This window comes from Anabrus simplex, chromosome 7 (genome assembly GCF_040414725.1).
Source record: "Anabrus simplex isolate iqAnaSimp1 chromosome 7, ASM4041472v1, whole genome shotgun sequence".
NCBI classification, from domain to species: domain Eukaryota; kingdom Metazoa; phylum Arthropoda; class Insecta; order Orthoptera; family Tettigoniidae; genus Anabrus; species Anabrus simplex.
Genome location: NC_090271.1, coordinates 73,973,977 through 73,995,279, shown reverse-complemented (window position 1 = coordinate 73,995,279; position 21,303 = coordinate 73,973,977). Strand labels below are relative to the sequence as shown.

General features: G+C 39.1%; 1 protein-coding gene across 1 annotated transcript in view; it reads right to left on the bottom strand.

Moving 5' to 3' along the window:
• Nucleotides 1-21,303, bottom strand: part of Nup133 (nuclear pore complex protein Nup133) — a 314,729-nt gene that overhangs the window by 119,831 nt on the left and 173,595 nt on the right. Inside the window, exon 12 of the mRNA XM_067151176.2 lies at nt 2,572-2,678. Within this exon, the coding sequence (XP_067007277.2) occupies nt 2,572-2,678 (107 nt within the window). The remainder of the gene's footprint in view (nt 1-2,571; nt 2,679-21,303) is intronic.

Sequence of the window (21,303 nt, the reverse complement as noted above, 5' to 3'; positions counted from 1 at the left end):
TTGAAGATCACTCTGCCTTTAAATAGGACTATCACTTCATCAGCTGCTAGGTGTTCTGTTGGGTTGTAAACTGAAGAAAATTTGTCATTGAAGTAATTGAATGTGTTTCATAGTTTCCATAGTCGATCATAACTGGGGTCAGTTTTGTTAGGTGGGTTGTCATTATTTTCAAAATGTAGAACCCTAAGAATGTGGAGAAAGCGGTCTCATTTCATTGTCTTTGACTAGAAAGGAGTGTAATACTGCTCATGGGAAGACCAGTAATCCTTCAGTGTGCCTCTCTGGCAGTGACACATCTGTACAATTATGGCCAAGAAATGATACAGTTCATGCATCTGAATTTCCAGCTGTTTATGATCTGCACCTAAAGCCTGAAATGTATAATGGTTTGCCTCTCCAAGAAGTATTCAGAAAAGTTCATCAGTAAATATCAATTTAAAAATGTCTAGTGAATGTTCATTCCCTAAGCGAGATAATCCAGGGGGAGGGCCGGTAAATACATGCACATTTGCTTTGTCTCCGGGCAGTCTGTCCCTCCATTCTGAATCACTCACATCACTTTCACTCTCACTTCCACACAAAACACTGTTCTCAGGTACTTATGATTCAGATACAGTTAATACATCTTCATCGGAATCTGAGTCCAGGTAAATTTCCCGCACTTCGTCCTGACTAATGGAATGGAACACTTTCACACATCCAGCCAAGTTCACTGGTTTTAAGGAAGTAACTGCTTTATTTGTAGCGGGAAAAGCAGCTGCCACATTCTTCTGCGCATTTTCGTAAGCCATAATCCATGGCATTGCGCATTGCAGTGACTCATATATTAGTAACAAAACGAGTAGATCATTTTCATAAGGCAGAATTCAAGGCATAATGCGAGATAAATGATGTGGTTGATATAACCTTTTGGCGGGGTTTGGCTATGGTTGAAATTTCGACCGCTCGTCCTTTCCTTGCCAATGGAAGCAAAAGATACTATGTACAAGATGTATTATGTACCCATAACAACTTACGGAGCAGAAACTTGGACAATGACAAAGAAGGATGAGAGTCTAATACAGGCAGCCGAAATGAAATTCTTGAGGAGTATGATACAGAAGAGTAGAAGAGACAAAATAAGGAATGAGAAAATCCGGGAAGAAATTGGAGTGGAAAAAATGAATGATAGAATAGAGAAGAGCCGACTAAGATGGTTTGGGCACATAAAGCGAATGAGCGACGAAAGAATGCCAAAAAAGGTGATGGAAATGCAAATCCAAGGAAGGAGAGGCCGTGGACGACCACGATTGAGATGGAAGGATACCATCCAACGCAACATTATAGAAAGAAACCTGGACTGGGACATAGTGTTGGAGGAGGAGTGGTGGAAAGACCGAAGAAAGTGGAGAGGAACCATATTTGCCCCTACCCGGCTACAGCTGGATAAAGGGAAATGATGATGATGATGATGATGATGATGATGAATTCTCTGGTTGATATTTCGACCGCTCATCCGATATTAATCATGTGACCTACTAGTTTTTATTCAAATCCACTTGTCTAATGTGTGAATTTTAATGTGTACACTAATGTATTTTATGTGCTTGTATTTGTAGTCATAACTCAAGAGGTTTAACCCTCCTCCTTTTCGTTTATGACGTCATTATGTCCTAATTCTAATTTTATGATTAATAGCTGAGGATGACCGCTATGTACGGTTGAAACTAGTGTGGTCTGAGAGTAAACTGTATTGATTAGGTGGATAATAAACTAAGTTTTTGTAACAAGTAATGTAACTATGCCTTGTGTCTAATAATAGTATATAAAGATGCCATGGTTTGATTTGATTGTGCTGATGTGTTTGGAGCACTGTATTTTGAGATTCATGATAGTCTGCCTACCATAAAATTCGGAGCATTCAATGTAATTTTGCTTTATGAACACACGATAATATACCGCTCTGAATGCTGCATCTGGATTAAATTAGTGTAGGTATATAGCAGCTGGTAATGATAGAGCTGATTATTATTTCAGAGTGAGCAAAAGGGTGCAACAGGACAATGCATTCTACCCGAGTGTAGGAAACCTTGTCTGAAATAAGGAAGTACCAAGGAAGTGTAGAGAGATAATGTACAAGATGTATTATGCGCTCATATTGACCTATGCAGCTGAGACTTGGACAATGACAAATAGAGAACAGAATTTGCTCAGGTTCACTAAACAGCCACTCGGTAATGTCTCCCACCTCTTAGGAGCACTGGTTTCGTATGAAAACCACTAGGAAGAAAGATTTCAGCACTACAAAACATGGTTCCTTATGAAACTACTAGGGCCAAAAGGGTTAAGTAATCTCTCATTCTATTATTGTAAACATACTGTTTTGGTTTTTTAGCCACGGTAAGAAATTACTGTTTTTTCTTTCAGGGACCATTGTGGTAACTCATTTTGTATGAGCTGATGCAATTTCTGTGAAATTTTTCAAAAATCTGGTTTGTAATACATAAAAAGGAAACATTTGATGTCTGGACATTGGAAAAATTCCTTGACTTCTCAGGAACTAAACATCAGCTTGTGACGACAAGAACATACCTGGTTTGCAGTTTCCGTAAAGCAATAGCTGCCACAAGTTTTTCTGCATGTTCACCCAAAACATAAGGAGTTGCCATAATGCCATCGTGTATTCGTACTGCATGGAACTGTAAATAAAACTCTCAGATAAGTACTGAATAGATCTTCAAATAAAAAAGATTTGCAAGCAGTAACAGCTGATAATCAAAACATATATCATGTAAATAATAAGTAAACACATTTTACAACAATTGAATAGGCAAGCTAATGTCCGTACATGGAATCTGTGAAGTGGCAGTGAGAAAATAAGCCTTCTGCACAGACAGAGTCATAGCTGGCTGGTCCAATGAGTAGTCAATACAAAAGCAATAGAATGGGAGTGGGACACATTGATACTATACATCTGACTGGTCCTAAAGCAGAGAGCGTGCCACAATGAGAAAATGAAGCCTGTTTTACACTGGAAGAAAAAAAAGCTCCATACATCAAACTCAGTTAAAAATAATACTCTAAGTAGGCAGGTTGCTGTTCTCTGCATTTTTCTTGGAGGTGTCGTGCGCAGATCATGTCATTTCTGCCTGCTGATCAGGGTTCGTGCTAGTAATCTAAATATGTTTTCCCTGTATTTTTCCTGGGATATTCTCGTATTCCCCACATTAAATTCAGTGGGACATAGTACATAAAAGTGGCACTTCAGTATGTTTATCACACTCCGGAATAATCATCTATAAACATATTTTGCACAAACACTTACAAGGGCATAAAGAACTTGAAATAAATGTATCATAAGTCAAAGAAGCTACATCTTATTACGAAGTGCCAATCTGTAGAAGTGGGTTATTAGTAATCTCATCATAAACAGCCACTACAACCAATGAAAATGAACTACATTGCTCATAGTTAGCCATCAGTCAATCACTCTTCAAACTAATGCCTGAGTTCAACAGAGACCTTATTCTTGAAACTGGCGTGAGTGAGCATGCCAGTTTCTAAACACACTTATAACAAACATAAGGGTTACTGTTCAGAAACTGAAGAATAAGGTCCCAGTTCTGGTAGCAAATGGAAGTGTCATTCAAATATGTATGTTGGTCAACTAATGTGCATAAAACAAGCACCACTGACACAATCTTTCTTTGTGTAATTGTTTTCTATGATAATTTTGCTTTTCCACAATTATTATTATTCTCGTATCAGAAACTACATATGGTACACAGTTATAATTACTATATTACGTTTACCCGAAACTTGGCCACTTCCAATGTGTTTTTTGATGTTTGATATAGTTGATCTTCTGTGCAGGAGGCTGAACATAGCCGACATTGGAGCATACGTTGGACAGTCTGGTTTTCTCCGCAGTCACATTGGATTGTCCGGCTCCATGGCTAAATGGTTAGCGTGCTAGCCTTTGGTCACAGGGGTACCGGGTTAGATTCCTGGCAGGGTCGGGAATTTTAACCATCATTGGTTAATTTCGCTGGCATGGGGCTGGGTCAGGGGCGTATTCTCCTTGAATGCAAGGCATTCATTGCATGCGTTATGATAACACAAAGAACTGTCTGATGTACGATTTTAGGTTGTTTCAAGTCAAATATTAATTATTTCATCTCTCAGAAGTTCAAAAGGTCCGCGCAACTGTACTGGTTCCGTTGCTTGACTACGTGTGGTGCTGGTGTAGTCTCGCCGTCTACTCCACTCTAGGAAGAAAGAGACAGTGAATGGAGGAGTTAAGGATGTAAGACATTCAATATTAAAATTGCATTCGGTGGCAGACGTAGTTCTGAAACCCTCTGAACGATGCTGCAATTGAAACTTGGTCAGAATTTGTCACCCCATACCCGTGCTACCCTCTGCCATCTGTTAGCAACTTGGAGAAAGTCGGCATCTTTACAGTGAACGGGACCCACAGATTACCCCCCAGCGAGAACCCAACGTGACGAAACTGACCAATGCCACTGGGGTGAATTACCTCCAGTGCTTGAGTTGTGGCTAACTAGTGAGTTAATTCATTGTGCTTTCGGTGTTTTATTATATTTTGCGCACATGTGGTATTAACGATGGATGAGTCTAAAACGGATATAATTGTAAATCAGTTTGAAAAGCCATTTACTGGCCATTCGTTTGATGAAAAGATTCAAATAGTTAAAGCCGGGAGACCTCTACCTTCCCTCGTAAATTTCTTCTTCTTAATCTGCTCGGACTCAGCGAGGGATCCCTCCTCTACCGCTTTAAGGACAGTGTACTGGAGCTTCAGACTCTGGGTCGGGGGATACAACTGGGGAGGATGACCAGTACCTCGCCCAGGCTGCCTCACCTGCTATGCTGAACAGGGGCCTTGCGGGGGATGGGAAGATTGGAAGGGATAGACAAGGAAGAGGGAAGGAAGCGGCCGTGGCCTGTAGTTAGGTACCATCCCGGCATTTGCCTGGAAGAGAAGTGGGGAAACCACGGAAAACCACTTCGAGGATGGCTGAGGTGGGAATCGAAGCCACCTCTACTCAGTTGACCTCCCGAGGCTGAGTGGACCCCGTTCCAGCCCTCGTACCACTTTTCAAATTTCGTGGCAGAGCCGGGAATCGAATCCGGGCCTCCGGGGGTGGCAGCTAATCACACTAACCACCACACAACAGAGGCAGACCCTCGTAAATTTAAAAACAGAAAACAAGAATTGTGTACGCACGTTCAATCCAGAAACTTACAGTAAAACTGTTTGGCTCGAGTTCACCTACATGCAATTAGGGTGAGTAGAATTGAAATTTACATTGTGTTAACTGCATGGTTACTAGTTGCATGCCTCAGTGGAGATTCCGGGATACGCCACTGGGCTGGGTGTATGTGCCGTCTTCATCATCATTTCATCCTCATCATGATGCGCATGTCGCCTACGGGTGTCAAATCAAAAGACCTGCACCTGGTGAGCCGAACATGTCCTCGGACATTCCCGGCACTAAAAGCCAGACGCCATTTCATTTCACATTGGATTTTTTCTTGATCTACGTAGCCCCATCTTCCCTAATTAACCTTGGATCTGCCAACTCCAGATCTCAGTCTATTCAGGGACTTCCATATCATCCATTCTTCATCGTGGCCAGGAGGTAGAGTTTCAAAAAATCTTATTCAGCCAGGGGGAAGGTAGGATGTAGCCCTGCATAATTGCAACCTAGCTTTTTCAATAGTGGTTCTCAGTTCCTTCAACGTTCTGAGAAAACTCTTCCTTGACTTTAATCGTTGCAGATGCGGTTTATACCCATATAGAGGATGGGTCCTTTCCTGTTGCACTGTCTTTCTTTCCTTGTTCGCAGATATTTTTTCCACAATAATTTCTAATTAATGGTGAGGTGAAATCCGTAATAATTACGGACAATCCATAATTGTTAGCCCCTCTATGTTATGTAAATTACATGGGTAACTTTTAAAATACTGGGCATTTTCTAAAGAACAAAGAAAATAAGAGTTAATATCTTTTAAATTTATAATATTGTTATAATTTGTGTTGATTTAATGACAAGCCAATTACAAATGAATGGGGGAAAGTTATCTACAAACATTTTACTGTCAAAGTGAAGACCTGGAATTACGTTCTCGTTAAGAGTGAGTTGTAAGTTACACCGCCCTCAAACTAATGCAATACTAGATATGTCGCACGCCTTGTGTACTGCCATCTTTAAGCATTTAGCACTAGTATGTCTATTTTTTCATTCACTTAACTTCTCTATCGTGTGCACTCACTGTATTTCTCGAAGTACTACTCGTTGTGTATGACTCGCTTATCATCTACATATCAGTCTCGCTCAGTCATTCTGATTAGGTCCAGTCTTAGGTTGAAAGCCTAATTTGGACATGACAAGTCATTTTCCCATGTTTTCCCAGTACATTTTCTGCATTTTTTCCGTGAGTTTTCCTTGCTTTTCCAGAAAATGGATACCTGTTGAGGCATGGAAATCATACTCAGACTCAGGGAGAACCTTCTCAGAGATAACCAGGGGACAGCTAAGTAGAATACTTGCAATAAATTGCCAGCTATGGACAAAAAGGATATACTGCGATAATTGCCACATACAGGGTCTCTCATATAAACCCAGACCGTCCAACGGCATTTTTACCCTCCGAGACTTAAGCAGCAGCAGTACAAGAGGCGCGTACATAGTTCTTAAACTTGCAAGGAGCATACACGTGTTCGACCTAGCAGTCACCAATCAGAATCTAAGCTGTTACCAAGGTAAGACAGTTATTTTCGTGTGTAAAAGTTATTTTATGTACAAGATGGCTCGATGGGTATGCAATGCATGTGTTCATCAATTTCCTGGTAACATTGTTTAAAACCTGCTGATAGAGCCACAAGAGTGAGATATTGTGACTGGTATCTTGCATCATTGAATGATCATTTATTCAACCCACAGCTTGTGTTCTTTTCGGATGAGGCCTAATTTCATCTTAATGGTTGTGTGAACAGTCATAACTCTCGCTTTTGGTGTGCAGAAAATCCTAATGGTGTTTATGAAGTCCCTTATTATGATAGGAAGATTGGTGTTTGGTGTGCTGTTAGCGCAAGTCGAATAACAGGGGTTTTCTTCTTCTTCTTTTTTTTTTGACAACAGTAAATACAGTGTGTGATTTTTACTTGTGGGGTAAACTAAAAGATAATGTGTATTTAAAAAATCCTCACATATTGGAGGAACTGAAAGAAAGCATTATGAATAAAGTCAGAAACATTACAGTGGCAGAACTCACTCACGTCAGCCTGGATATGGTCACCAGATATAATGCCTATATAAGCCAGGAGGGATGACATTTCCAACATCTTTTATAAGGTAAGATTGTATACACATTTAAAGGGGGCAGCCGTGCGCAACATAACTTCGGCTGAGGTAGCTGCTGTAGCGCAAAATACAAACACCACGTGCTCGATCTGGGTTTATATGAGAGACCATGTATACTGCATTCACCTTTCTTGAGTATGGTGATGAGAGTAGCATTCTTCAAGTCACTGGGTATTTGCTGATTTTCCCAGATTAAAAGGATTAGTGTGAAGAAACATGTCTTCAAGGATAAGCCTCCCCCTTGAATTTGCTCCATTGGAATGTTGTCAGGTCCAGGTGCATTTCTGGGTTTCAGTTTGTTAAGAACTCACAGAATTCCTGTTATTCCAATCCCTAACTCCCCTTCCAATCGATAAATATTTGCCCCAATTTGTCCTCTTGAATTCCAACTTTATTTTCATATTATATTGTGATCTTTCCTACTTTTAAAGACACCACTCAAATTTATTTGTCTACTAATGTCATTCTATGCCATCTCGATGATGATGATCCTTGTTTAAAGAGGCCTAACATCATAATGGTACGAGATGGACGACATGATATGATCATTAAAATTTTAAAATGTATCCACTGACTGGAATTTAAAACAAATGATGATGAACAATGATTGGGAGTTTAAAATAATGAGTGGATCTAATTTGCAACGTCTTCTTTTCGGTAAAGGAAAATCTACTGTACTTATTTGCAAAATGGATGCCACCATATAATGGATGGTAAAAGAAATTCCCTGCTGAATGGATGCATTTCATTAACAACTAAAATGGTCTTAGTAATAATTAAAATTGGAAGGATTGCAGAAAGCAATAAAACAAATAAATGAAGATCAATGTAACAACTTCGTACTATGTTCAGGATGGACTGTTGAAATTCAGTTAACTTTCTTGAGTCTACTGTATAACTGCATCATTATGGGATATGACATATTTTTGTTTCATGGATGATATATGCTCCTACTACCCGATGTAACTTTTGGAAGAAAACTTCAGACAATAATGATGGAGCACATTTTACACCATGGATGCCATGACGACTCAAGACCGGCAACATCCAAATTACGACCTGCGACATATCATGACACTATTCGCTGTCCATGAATTCCATCACAAAATATGCAACAAAACAAGACATCACGGCCCTACTAATGACTGTATTTGAAAATTGTGCAAGAAACAATGCGATCGGTACCATCTTCTGGAGTCTACGGAAAGAACAACGTCGTTGACTTCATTTTGTAGTAAATGAGCAATGTACGATATTGCATTTATTTCTTGGCCATTGGCTGCATTAAATTTTATTATTATAATATACCTTCAGTAAGCAGAATCAAATTTTTTCATCCGTTTACCATGAAAAGAATCTGTCCTTATACAAACTAAAAAAGAACCAATATGCCTCTGATATGCACAGAAAATACTCAATGTATGAACACTCGCTTTTTTTTTTTTTTTTGCTAGTTGCTTTTCGTCGCACCGACACAGATAGGTCTTGTGGCGACGATGAGACAGGAAAGGGCTAGGAGTGGGAAGGAAGCGGCCGTGGCCTTAATTAAGGTTTGCCTGGTGTGAAAATGGTAAACCACGGAAAACCATCTTCAGGGCTGCCGACAGTGGGGTTCGAACCTACTATCTCCCGAATACTGGATACTGGCCACACTTAAGCAACTGCAGCTATCGAGCTCAGTGACAATGGTTAAACAAGCCTGTTAAATTTATGTGGTAAGCTCAAAAAGATCTTGGATCCATCACCTCTATAATGTTTAATGAAATGAATATCCAATTTTTTATTTTATTTTTTCCTTATCCACTACAATTTCTGTAGTATATGTTTAATGTTCACGTTTTGTGTGTAAATAGTAAAATCAACCTGCAGATTTTAACACACAGAGTGTGTCGTAAACAGCATTCTATACAAATTGTTTTGATTCAAAATCAATGTAACTCCTTCGTAACTATGTTCAGGATGGACTGTTGAAATCCAGTTAACTTTCTTGTGTCTCCTGTATAACTGCATCATTATGGGACAATACGTACATACATACATACATACATACATACATACATACATCATCATTATAGACTGTTAAGCCTTTCAGCATTGTCTGCAAACCTCTGCGATTTACTAAATGTTGCCACAATCCTCTAGTGCTGTGGCCTCATTTAGTTCTAGACCTCTTATCTTTAAATTGTTACAAACTGAGATTAACCATCATCATCTTGATCTCCCTCTACTTCTCTTACCCTCCATAACAGAGTCCATTATTCTTCTAGGTAACCTATCCTCGTCCATTCGCCTCACATGACCCCACCACTGAAGCCGGTTTATGCATACAGCTTCATCCGTCAAGTTCATTCCGAAATTACCCTTTATCTCCTCATTCCGAGTGCCCTCCTGCCAATGCTCCCATCTTTGTACCAGCAATCATTCTCGCTACTTTCATGTCTGTTACTTCTAAGTTATGAATAATATATCCTGAGTCCACCCAGTTTTCGCCCCCCATAAAACAAAGTTGGTCCGAAAACAGACCGATGTAAAGATAGTTTCGTCTGGGAGCTGACTTCCTCCTTACAGAATACTGTTGATCGCAACTGCGAGCTCACTGCATTAGCTTTACTACACCTTGATTCAATCTCACTTACTATATTACCATCCTGGGAGAACACACAACCTAAATACTTGAAATTATCGACCTGTTCTAGCTTTGTTTCACCAATCTGACATTCAATTCTGTTGAATTTCTTACCTACTGACATCAATTTAGTCATCGAAAGGCTAATTTTCATACCATACTCATTGCACCTTTTTTCAAGTTGCAAGATATTTGACTGCAGGCTTTCGGCACAATCTGCCATCAAGACCAAGTCGTCAGCATAGGCCAGACTGCTTACTAAATTTCCACCTAACTGAATCCCTCTCTGCCATTTTATATCTTTCAGCAGATGATCCATGTAAACTACGAACAGCAAAGGTGAAAGATTACAGCCTGTAAGTACCCTGAACCAAGAACTCATTCTACCATCAATTCTCACTGAAGCCCAATTGTCAACATAACTACCTTTGATCGATTTTTAATAATCTACCTTTAATTCCATAGTCCTCCAGTATGGCGAACATCTTTTCTCTCAGTACCCTGTCATATGCTTTCTCTAGATCTACGAAATATAAACACAACTGCCTATTCCTCTCATAGCAGTCTTCAATTACCTGGTGCATACTGAAAATCTGATCCTGACAGCCCCTCTGTGGTCTAAAACTACACTGGTTTTCATCCAACTTCCTCTCAACGACTGATTGCAACCTCCCTTCCAAGATGCCAGTGAAAACGTTGCCTGGTATACTAATCAATGAGATATCTCGATAGTTGTTGCAATCCTTCCTGTTCCCTTGGTTATAGATAGGTGCAATTACTGCTTTTGTCCAATCTGAAGGTACCTTACCAATACTCCTTGCTAATCTTACTCTATGAAGCCATTTCATCCCTGCCTTCCCACTATACTTCACCATTTCAGGTCTAATTTCATCTATTCCTGCTGCTTTATGACAATGGAGTTTATTTACCATCCTTTCCACTTCCTCAAGCGTAATTTCACCAAGATCATTTTCCTCCTCCCTATGAGCTTGGCTGCTCGCAACACCACAAGGAAGATTTCCTTTTACGTTGAGAAGATGTTCAAAATATTCCCTCCACCTCTCCAGTGATTCCCTGGGATCTATTATGAGTTCACCTGAATTACTCAAAACACTGTTTATTTCCTTTTTCCCTCCCTTCCTAAGATTCTTTATTACTGTCCAGAGAGGTTTCCCTGCTGCCTGACCTCGCCTTTCCAGGTTATTACCAAAATCTTTCCACGACTTCTTTTTGGATTCAACAACTATTTGTTTCGCTCTGTTTCTTTCATCTACATACAAATCCCTGTCTACCCCGGCCCTTGTTTGGAGCCATTTCTGATAAGCCTTCGTTTTACGTTTACAAGCTGCTCTCACTTCTTCATTCCGCCAAGGCGTTCGCCTTTTCCCATCCTTACAGTTGTTCCTAGGCATTCCGTTACTGTTTCTACTACAGCATCCATGTATGCCACCCATTCTCTTTCTATATCCTGAACCTGCTTACTCTCTACTGTTCGAAACTTCTCACTAATCATATCCATGTACTTCCATCTAATTTCCTCGTCCTGGAGAGTTTCTACCCTTATTTGTTTGCAGACAGATTTCACTTTCTGTACCCTAGGCCTAGAGGTACTTAGTTCATTACAGATCAGATAGTGGTCTGTATCATTGACAAATCCCTGGAAAACTCTTACATTCCTACATTCATTATGGGATATGACATATTTTTGTTTCATGGATGATATATGCTCCTACTACCCAATGTAACTTTTGGAAGAAAACAGTGATGTGTATCACAATTTCCCAAAAATGAAACTACTGCCAAGGCTTGACGGGCAAAATGAAAACATGTTGACAAAGTAAATGAGAAAGAAATTATTTGATCCATTTTTTTAGGAGTGACAATCAATATCATAATCTAGAACACATACAAGTTAATGGGCTTGCCAAGATATAAACCCCCCCAAAAGAGTCTTAAAACAAACGCAGTGCCTTTTTATATTTCTCTGATCAATGGTAAATTTTCTTCTGTGAAACATTACATGTAACTAACACAATAAGGTCCACAAGATTCTGTAGCAGCAGACAAAGGGACGCTTCTTTCATTCTATAAATTGAAAGAAACATAATCAGATACTCAAAATTTGATTGAAGCCCCTTTTAACCATAACTTACATCAAAACAATCAACTTCCAACGGAGAGTCTGGCCGCTACAAACAAGAATTAAATATGTCAATATTTCCTCTGATCAAATTGCCAAACTACAGCAGCAAGCCTCATCAAATCTAGAAGCCATTTTCCAACGAACCCAAGACTTCAATTCTAGATTAGCATCAAGACTAATCACGCATAATGCAAAATTACAGTCTTTTTAAATAACATTATTTGGAGAGCACAATTCTTAACTAAAATTCTCAATACTGAAATGTTACTGTACTCTAGAAACCAACACACTTCAGAAACTATGGCTCCTATATATTAACATCCAATATTTATATTTATGACTCAAATTTTAATACCAAAATTATAGTTGAATCAATTTTATTTTAACATTGCAAACAATTTTTAGCCAAATTTTCAAATTGTAAAAACTGTGTTTTGGACGTCATTGTGTTTTAGAATTAAGAGTTACTCCATTTTAACATTGCAAATCATATTGTCATAATTTTTAATGTGTATATTATTCTTGTGTTTTAAATATTGTTATCACTGAAATTAGATTTACATTCAATGTAACGAAATTTGTAACAACAATCCAAATATGACAAACCTTGAGACAATTGTATAGGCTGATGATGCTTGTGAATAAAAGCGAAACATGTCCCGGTAAATTAGTGTTGTAACATTACAACTTAACAACACAAACTGTAATTTGTATTGAAAAGGTGGATCAAAATAACCAAAAAATTGCTAATATATCATTCTGTGAAACATCCATAGAACATTCTCTCTGTAAGCACGGAAGTTTCAGGTTAGTTTTTACCCTAGGTTGAAGTCATAACATGTTTTATATATACAGCAAAAGACATACAACTTTTAGTATGCAGACCACTTTCACCCACCACCACCACCACCACCACCACCACCACCACCACCACCACCAACAACAACAACAACAAAAACATTACATTAGATGCCAGTCATGAATGTTTAAACCAGTAAAGGAAAATCTGCTGTACTTATTTGCATAATGGATGCCACCATATAATGGATGCACTGCAGTTATCCCCATAAAAATTTAGGTAAAAAAAATTCGCTGCTGAATGGATGCATTTCATTTGCAACTAAAGGTCTTAGTGATAATTAAAATTGGAAGGATTGCAGAAAGCAATAAAACAAATAAATGAAAATCAATGGCGGCAGACTCGGTTGTGCTGACAACACACTTTTCGTGAAGGATAGCAATTTCCCCAGCGTGTATGTACAGGAGATGACAGAGTGTGAGAAGTATTTATTGGTAATGATGCAAAATGTAGGACACAGCAGCCATGCTCAAATTCAAGATTTTAAACAGTAATGCATGAAAAAACTTTAATCGTGCTTGGTCCTTTTTAACGTGCACAGAATGTACTGAACAGGCAATAATCCAGTATTACTGGGACACCTGCAGTAGTTGGTTGTGTTGATGAACAGTGTTTATGCAATGGACAGAAATATGTCAAAAGGTTACACAGCAAGTTTTACCAGTAGCAATAAAATGTTGGTAATATTTTATTTTACCAACAGTTGGTGTTGATGCTAGTTACTGATCAACTCATTTGCAGCAAGACCATCAATGCATTGTTTGCATTCGCCACTGGTTTCCTACATCACTACTGATGTTGTTACAGAAATCAATTTCCACAGGGAACCTGAAATATTTATCCCGAATGAGTAAATTTATAATACCAATATAAATGGTCCGTTACTGGACATTATAAATCTCCCAGACAACTCATTCGTTGCCAGTATTTCACCCCAGTGTACCAATTTGGGCTTGTCAGTTGGTAACTAGCACACTTACCAAGACACATGGCTAGTGCAAACCATGGAGGCTGATGCTGCCAGTAGTTATTATTGAAAGTGAGCCACCAGTCCAACTAGGGAACTCTATGGCCGAAGTATTTGGAATGGTTACTTAATATATTTATCTAATTGTTGGATGAGTGTGCTTAAGCACACGTATTGTGAATTTTTATTTGATGTTTCTGGCGTGTGGGTTTGCCACAAGAAGGCGTCACTCAGAGCGAGTGACCATCCCACACCCACCTGGGTTTTACTCTGTTATTCCCCGTTTATTGATTCATTTTTAAATTTACATAGTGTTACAATACTATTTACATTGGGTTATTTACATCTGATATGTTTGTTTGTCCAACCCTTGTCCCGTTTCCCTACGGGGTCGGGTATGAGGTGAGATGAATTTGTCGTGGCAGTTTTTTTTATGACCGGATGCCCTTCCTGACGTCTACCTCATCAGAGGAGAAATGAGAGATGAAATGAATGACGTGATATATGATAGTAGGGAGAGGGTGAAACCCTGTGCCAGCACATAGCCTACTCCTGTCCAATAGCACCAAGGGGCCTGCTCAAGGCTTAACGTCCCCATCCGACGGACGAATCACCATCAACAGCGTCATATGCCCTCACTCCATATGAGCACTGCGGAGAGGTTTGGAATTTAATCCAGGCTTTTGGCACGTAATATAGTGATTAGAAATTGTATACCACCACCTCCCCTACCCTGCCGGCCAACATTCTGATGGTGAAAATTTTTTCGACCAACGGGACTCGAACCGGCTAACCTCGGTGTTAGACCGTTTTTAGACTTCAGCGCCTTAACGATCATGGCCACCCGGCGGGCTATTTACATCTGATATACAGTATATTATTTGGATTTCTTCTTGTTTCAGAGCTTTTGTTTCATTTCACTTCACTTTTCACTAATTATTTGAGTTCTTTTCTAGAAGTTATTTATTTACAATGTTATTGTATTTTGTGTTACTGTTACATTTAGATAATTGTGAGATGTGTTGTTTTGTGTGAAAAAGAGATTATTAGAAAGTTGTGTGCATTGCGTGTGTGTATTTACATTTAATAATGTTACATATTACAAAATTAATTTTGGTTCGTATTGACGTCGCTAAACATGTACAAATGCAAATGTAAAAGAACCACCAATTCAATACATCACATATACAGATAAAATTATTACTTTTTTTTTTTTTTTTTTTTTTTTTTTTTTGCTAGTTGCTTTACGTCGCACCGACACAGATAGGTCTTATGGCGACGATGGGACGGGGAAGGGCTAGGAAAGTGAAGGAAGCGGCCGTGGCCATAATTAAGGTGCAGCCCCAGCATTTGCCTGGTGTGAAAATGGGAAACCACGGAAAACCATTTTCAGGGCTGCCGACAGTGGGGTTCGAACCTACTATCTCCCGAATACTGGATACTGGCCGCACTTAAGCGACTGCAGCTATCGAGCTTGGTAAAATTATTACCTTACAGCAAGTACTAGTACATGTTTCGTCCAATTATTGGACATCTTCAGCTAATGCCATCAGTACTAAACCATTAACACTAAAATATTAAAAGAACAATGGAATAAAATTTATGGAAAACTAGAGTAGGACTCATTAAAGTCTAAAACAAAACATCAAATTAAAATATGAATAGACAGTGCATCTATCAAGTTGTAAAATCACACATATCCTGGCAAACTGATCACTGAAGTCTTAAAATTGTTCTTTAATGTGTTGATACACAAAGTCTTGATGTAGTGAAATGCAAATTATGTGTTGCATATAACAAAGTGCATAAAAACATTTAAAATCAGCAGTTGACAAGGTCACCTCCCAGTTGGAATGCTCAATTAATATACAGAGAACCAATTGCATCATAACAAGGCTGCAGAACAGCCTGAGAAGTTCCAACGAGGCCAGGAGAGAACCTCACACAATTTACGTGTTATATACAGTTGCCAATTTTTTTTTATTTTTTTGCTATTTTGCTTAACGTCGCACCGACACAGACAGGTCTTATGGTGACGATGGGATGGGAAAGGCCTAGGAATGGGAAGGAAGCGGCCATGGCCTTAATTAAGGTACAGTCCCAGCATTTGCTTGGTGTGAAAATGGGGAAACCACAGAAAACCATCTTCAGGGCTGCCGAGAGTGGGATTCGAACCCACTATCTCCCGGATGCAAGCTCACAGCTGCACGCTCCTAACCGCACGGCCAACTCACCCGGTACAGTTGCCAATAGCAAGACTTCAATATTCAAAAGGTTCAATGGTTCCCTGTTGAAGTTCACCGCAACATTAAATAATATAATAAAATAAGACTAATCCATGCCAAAGGAGGATGTATACCCTAATTTTAAATGTTTTTATGCACTTTGTTATATGCAACACATAATTTGGATTTCACCACATCAAGACCTTATGTATCAACACATCAAAGAACAATTTTAAGACTTCAGTAATCAGTTTGCCAGGATATGTGTGATTTTACAATCTTAATTTGATGTTTTGTTTTAGATTTAAATGAGTCATACACTAGTTTCCCATAGATTTTATTCCATTGTTATTTTAATATTTTAGTGTTAATGGTTTAGTACTGATGGCATTAGTTGAAGATGTCCAATAATTGAACGAAACATGTATTAGTACTTACTGAAAGGTAATAATTTTATCTGAACATGATGTATTGAATTGGTAGACCTTTTACAATTGCATCTGTATAATTAATAATGTATTTGTGTTTTAATTGATGGTGATGTTATCGCCTTTTCTCACAGTCTTGTGTATTGACAAGGCTATTACGTTATTAATGGAGCTTTTGCCCTGTTTCTCCACCATCTGCAGTGATTTAGTATAATTTTTCTATCAATTATTATCTTCGGGCAAGGGCTGGGGTTGGGAATAGGTGGATGATGACGGGTGTTGGCTGTTGGTTTGGGATGGATTGAGCAAGCGGGGATAGGTTGACAGCTTCATGAGGTTGTGGAAGATTGCGCTAATTAGCATTTTCAAGACACTGTAATCGAATAGAATAAAGGTAGGAGCAGATTGTAGGGAATGTGTACAGGTTGATAATAATCTCCATTTCAATTTTAGGTCAGAGTCTATAGACGAGTTGAAATGTATGATGGTCTAATTTTTACAATTTGCTTTACGTTGCTCTAACACAAATAGGTCTTATGGCGATAACGGGATAGGAAAGGGCTAGAAATGGGAAGGAAGCAGCTGTGGCCGTAATTTAGGTACAGAACCAGCATTTGCCTGGTGTGAAAATGGGAAACCACAGAAAACCATCTTCAGGGCTGCCGATAGTGGGGTTCGAACCCACTATCTGCCAGATGCAAGCTCTCAGCTGCACGCCCCTAACCGCATGGCCAATTCACCCGGTTCGGTCTAATTTTAGGATGTATAAATAGTGAACAGAATGGGCTAAGATCCAGATTAAGGATTCATAGGTAAAGACTTTAATAATAATTTGGGAGGCTTTAATCCCCAGGTTTGACTTTTCAATCAGTGGAGGAAGTTAAATCTCTGGTATGCTTTTTTATAAATTTTATTAATATGTACATCGTTGTTTTGGAACGCAATACCTAGGTAAGTGAGGGTTGAGGTTTCTGTGAGGGGGTGACTGCTGAAGGCGAGATAGATTTTGTTAATGGGTCGGTATCTACGGTTGCCATTTCTAAAGACTATGAACTGGGGTAGAATGTTATCCAGGAATTAGGTTGAGGCAGATGTTGAGGAAAGTAGAAGAGAAGGAGGAGGGGAAGGAGAAGGTGCTAGTGTTTCACGTTGGTACCAACAACGTAAGGCAAGCTGATATAAATACCAACATAGTTGGAGATGTGTGGGATCTGGTAAATGCAGCACGGGTGAAGTTTAAGAAAGCTGAGATTGTTATTAGTGGAATACTGTGTAGGAGGGATACTGACTGGAGGGTGATTGGGGATTTAAATGAGACTATGGAGTGGGTATGTGGGAAACTGGGAGTGAAATTTCTAGATCCTAATGGGTGGGTAGGAGAAAGGGATCTGCGCTCGGATGGCCTTCATTTAAACCGCAGTGGTACGTATAAGTTAGGAAATTTGTTTGGAAGGGTAATAGGGAGGTACATTCAGGGAAACGGGATGGCCTAGGGAGTGGTGATAAGGGAACAGGGAACTGGAAATCAAGTAGGGATGACATAAAATTGTTAGTGTTGAACTGTAGAAGTATTGTAAAGAAAGGAATAGAATTAAGTAATTTAATAGATATATATTTACCAGATATTGTAATAGGAGTTGAATCATGGCTGAGAAATGATATAATGGATGCAGAAATTTTCTCACGGCACTGGAGTGTGTATCGTAGAGATAGGATAGGAAAGGTGGGAGGGGGAGTTTTCATTCTGGTGAAAGAAGAATTTGTAAGCTACGAAAAAGTTAAAGATGAGACACATGAAATTCTAGGTGTAAGGCTCATTTCTAAAGATAATAGGCAACTTGATATATTTGGAGTGTACAGATCGGGAAAGGGTAGCACTGAAGCGGATTCGGAATTATTTGATAGGATAGTCAGCTATGTGGGAAACGACATGGAAAGAAATGTGATTGTAGCGGGAGATCTGAATTTGCCAGATGTCAATTGGGAAGGAAATGCGAACGACAGGAAGCATGACCAACAAATGGCAAATAAGTTAATATGGGAAGGACAGCTGATTCAGAAAGTGATGCAACCAACCAGAGGGAAAAATATCCTGGATGTGGTGCTGATAAAACCAGATGAGCTGTATAGGGAAACTGAAGTAATAGATGGTATTAGTGATCATGAAGCTGTTTTTGTGGTAGTTAAAAATAAATGTGACAGAAAGGAAGGTCTTAAACGTAGGACTGTTAGGCAGTACCATATGGCTGATAAAGCAGGTATGAGGCAGTTTCTAAAAAGTAACTATGATCGGTGGAAAACGGTAAATAAAAATGTAAACAGACTCTGGGATGGGTTTAAAGAAATTGTTGAGGAATGCGAAAACAGGTTTGTACCTTTAAGGGTGGTAAGGAATGGTAAAGACCCACCTTATTATAATAGAGAAATAAAGAGACTAAGAAGGAGGTGCAGACTGGAAAGAAATAGAGTTAGAAATGGCTGTGGAAGTAAGGAGAAATTGAAGGAACTTACTAGAAAATTGAATCTAGCAAAGAAGGCAGCTAAGGATAACATGATGGCAAGCATAATTGGCAGTCATACAAATTTTAGTGAAAAATGGAAGGGTATGTACAGGTATTTTAAGGCAGAAACAGGTTCCAAGAAGGACATTCCAGGAATAATTAATGAACAAGGCGAGTGTGTATGTGAGGATCTTCAAAAGGCAGAAGTATTCAGTCAGCAGTATGTAAAGATTGTTGGTTACAAGGATAATGTCGAGATAGAGGAAGAGACTAAGGCCAAAGAAGTAATAAAATTTACGTATGATAACAATGACATTTACAATAAGATACAAAAGTTGAAAACTAGAAAAGCGGCTGGAATTGATCAGATTTCTGGGGATATACTAAAGACAATGGGTTGGGATATAGTACCATATCTGAAGTACTTATTTGATTATTGTTTGGCCGAAGGAGCTATACCAGATGAATGGAGAGTTGCTATAGTAGCCCCTGTGTATAAAGGAAAGGGTGATAGACATAAAGCTGAAAATTACAGGCCAGTAAGTTTGACATGCATTGTATGTAAGCTTTGGGAAGGCATTCTTTCTGATTATATTAGACATGTTTGTGAAATTAATAACTGGTTCGATAGAAGGCAATTCGGTTTTAGGAAAGGTTATTCCACTGAAGCTCAACTTGTAGGATTCCAGCAAGATATAGCAGATATCTTGGATTCTGGAGGTCAAATGGACTGTATCGTGATTGACATGTCTAAAGCATTTGATAGGGTGGATCATGGGAGACTACTGGCAAAAATGAGTGCAATTGGACTAGACAAAAGAGTGACTGAATGGGTTGCTATATTTCTAGAAAATAGATCTCAGAGAGTTAGAGTAGGTGAAGTTTTGTCTGACCCTGTAATAGTTGAGAGGGGAGTTCCTCAGGGCAGTGTTATCGGACCTTTATGTTTTCTTATATATATAAATGATATGAGTAAAGGAGTGGAATCAGAGGTAAGGCTTTTTGCGGATGATGTTATTCTCTATAGAGTGATAAATAAGTTACAAGATTAAGAGCAACTGCAACGTGACCTCGAAAATATTGTGAGATGGACAGCAGGCAATGGTATGTTGATAAACGGGGCTAAAAGTCAGGTTGTGAGTTTTACAAATAGGAAAAGTCCTCTCAGTTTTAATTACTGCGTTGATGGGGTGAAAGTTCCTTTTGGGGATCATTGTAAGTATCTGGGTGTTAATATAAGGAAAGATCTTCACTGGGGTAATCACATAAATGGGATTGAAAATAAAGGGTACTGATCTCTGCACATGGTTATGAGGGTGTTTAGGGGTTGTAGTAAGGATGTAAAGGAGAGTGCATATAAGTCTCTGGTAAGACCCCAACTAGAGTATGGTTCCAGTGTATGGGACCCTCACCAGGATTACCTGATTCAAGAACTGGAAAAAATCCAAAGAAAAGCAGCTCGATTTGTTCTGGGTGATTTCCGACAAAGGAGTAGCGTTACAAAAATGTTGCAATGTTTGGGTTGGGAAGAATTGAGAGAAAGAAGAAGAGCTGCTCGACTAAGTGGTATGTTCCGAGCTGTCAGCGGAGAGATGGCGTGGAATGACATTAGTAGACGAATAGGTTTGAATGGCGTCTATAAAAGTAGGAAAGATCACAATATGAAGATAAAGTTGGAATTCAAGAGGACAAACTGGGGCAAATATTCATTTATAGGAAGGGGAGTTAGGGATTGGAATAACTTACCAAGGGAGATGTTCAATAAATTTCCAATTTCTTTGAAATCATTTCAGAAAAGGCTAGGAAAGCAACAGATAGGGAATCTGCCACCTGGGCGACTACCCTAAATGCAGATCAGTATTGATTGATTTTGATTAATGAGTTTTGTTTACGTTAATTTTAATTTGCCAAAGGTTAAGACATTGTTCGAGTTGGTGGAGGTAGGGTTGAATGAGTGACTGAAGGGAGCGGTTGTCGGTTCCGAGGGCAGGGATTGCCATATTGTCAGCGAAATGAAATGAAGTGAATAGGAAAGTAGCTGGTATTGAGGTTCCTATTACCCGTGTCATAGAAACGCAGACTTCAGTGGTATGGGCACATAATGAGAATGAACAGGGAAAGACCTGAAAGAAAATATTTTGACCTTAATCTCGTACGAAGAAGACCACAGGGAAGACCAAGAAA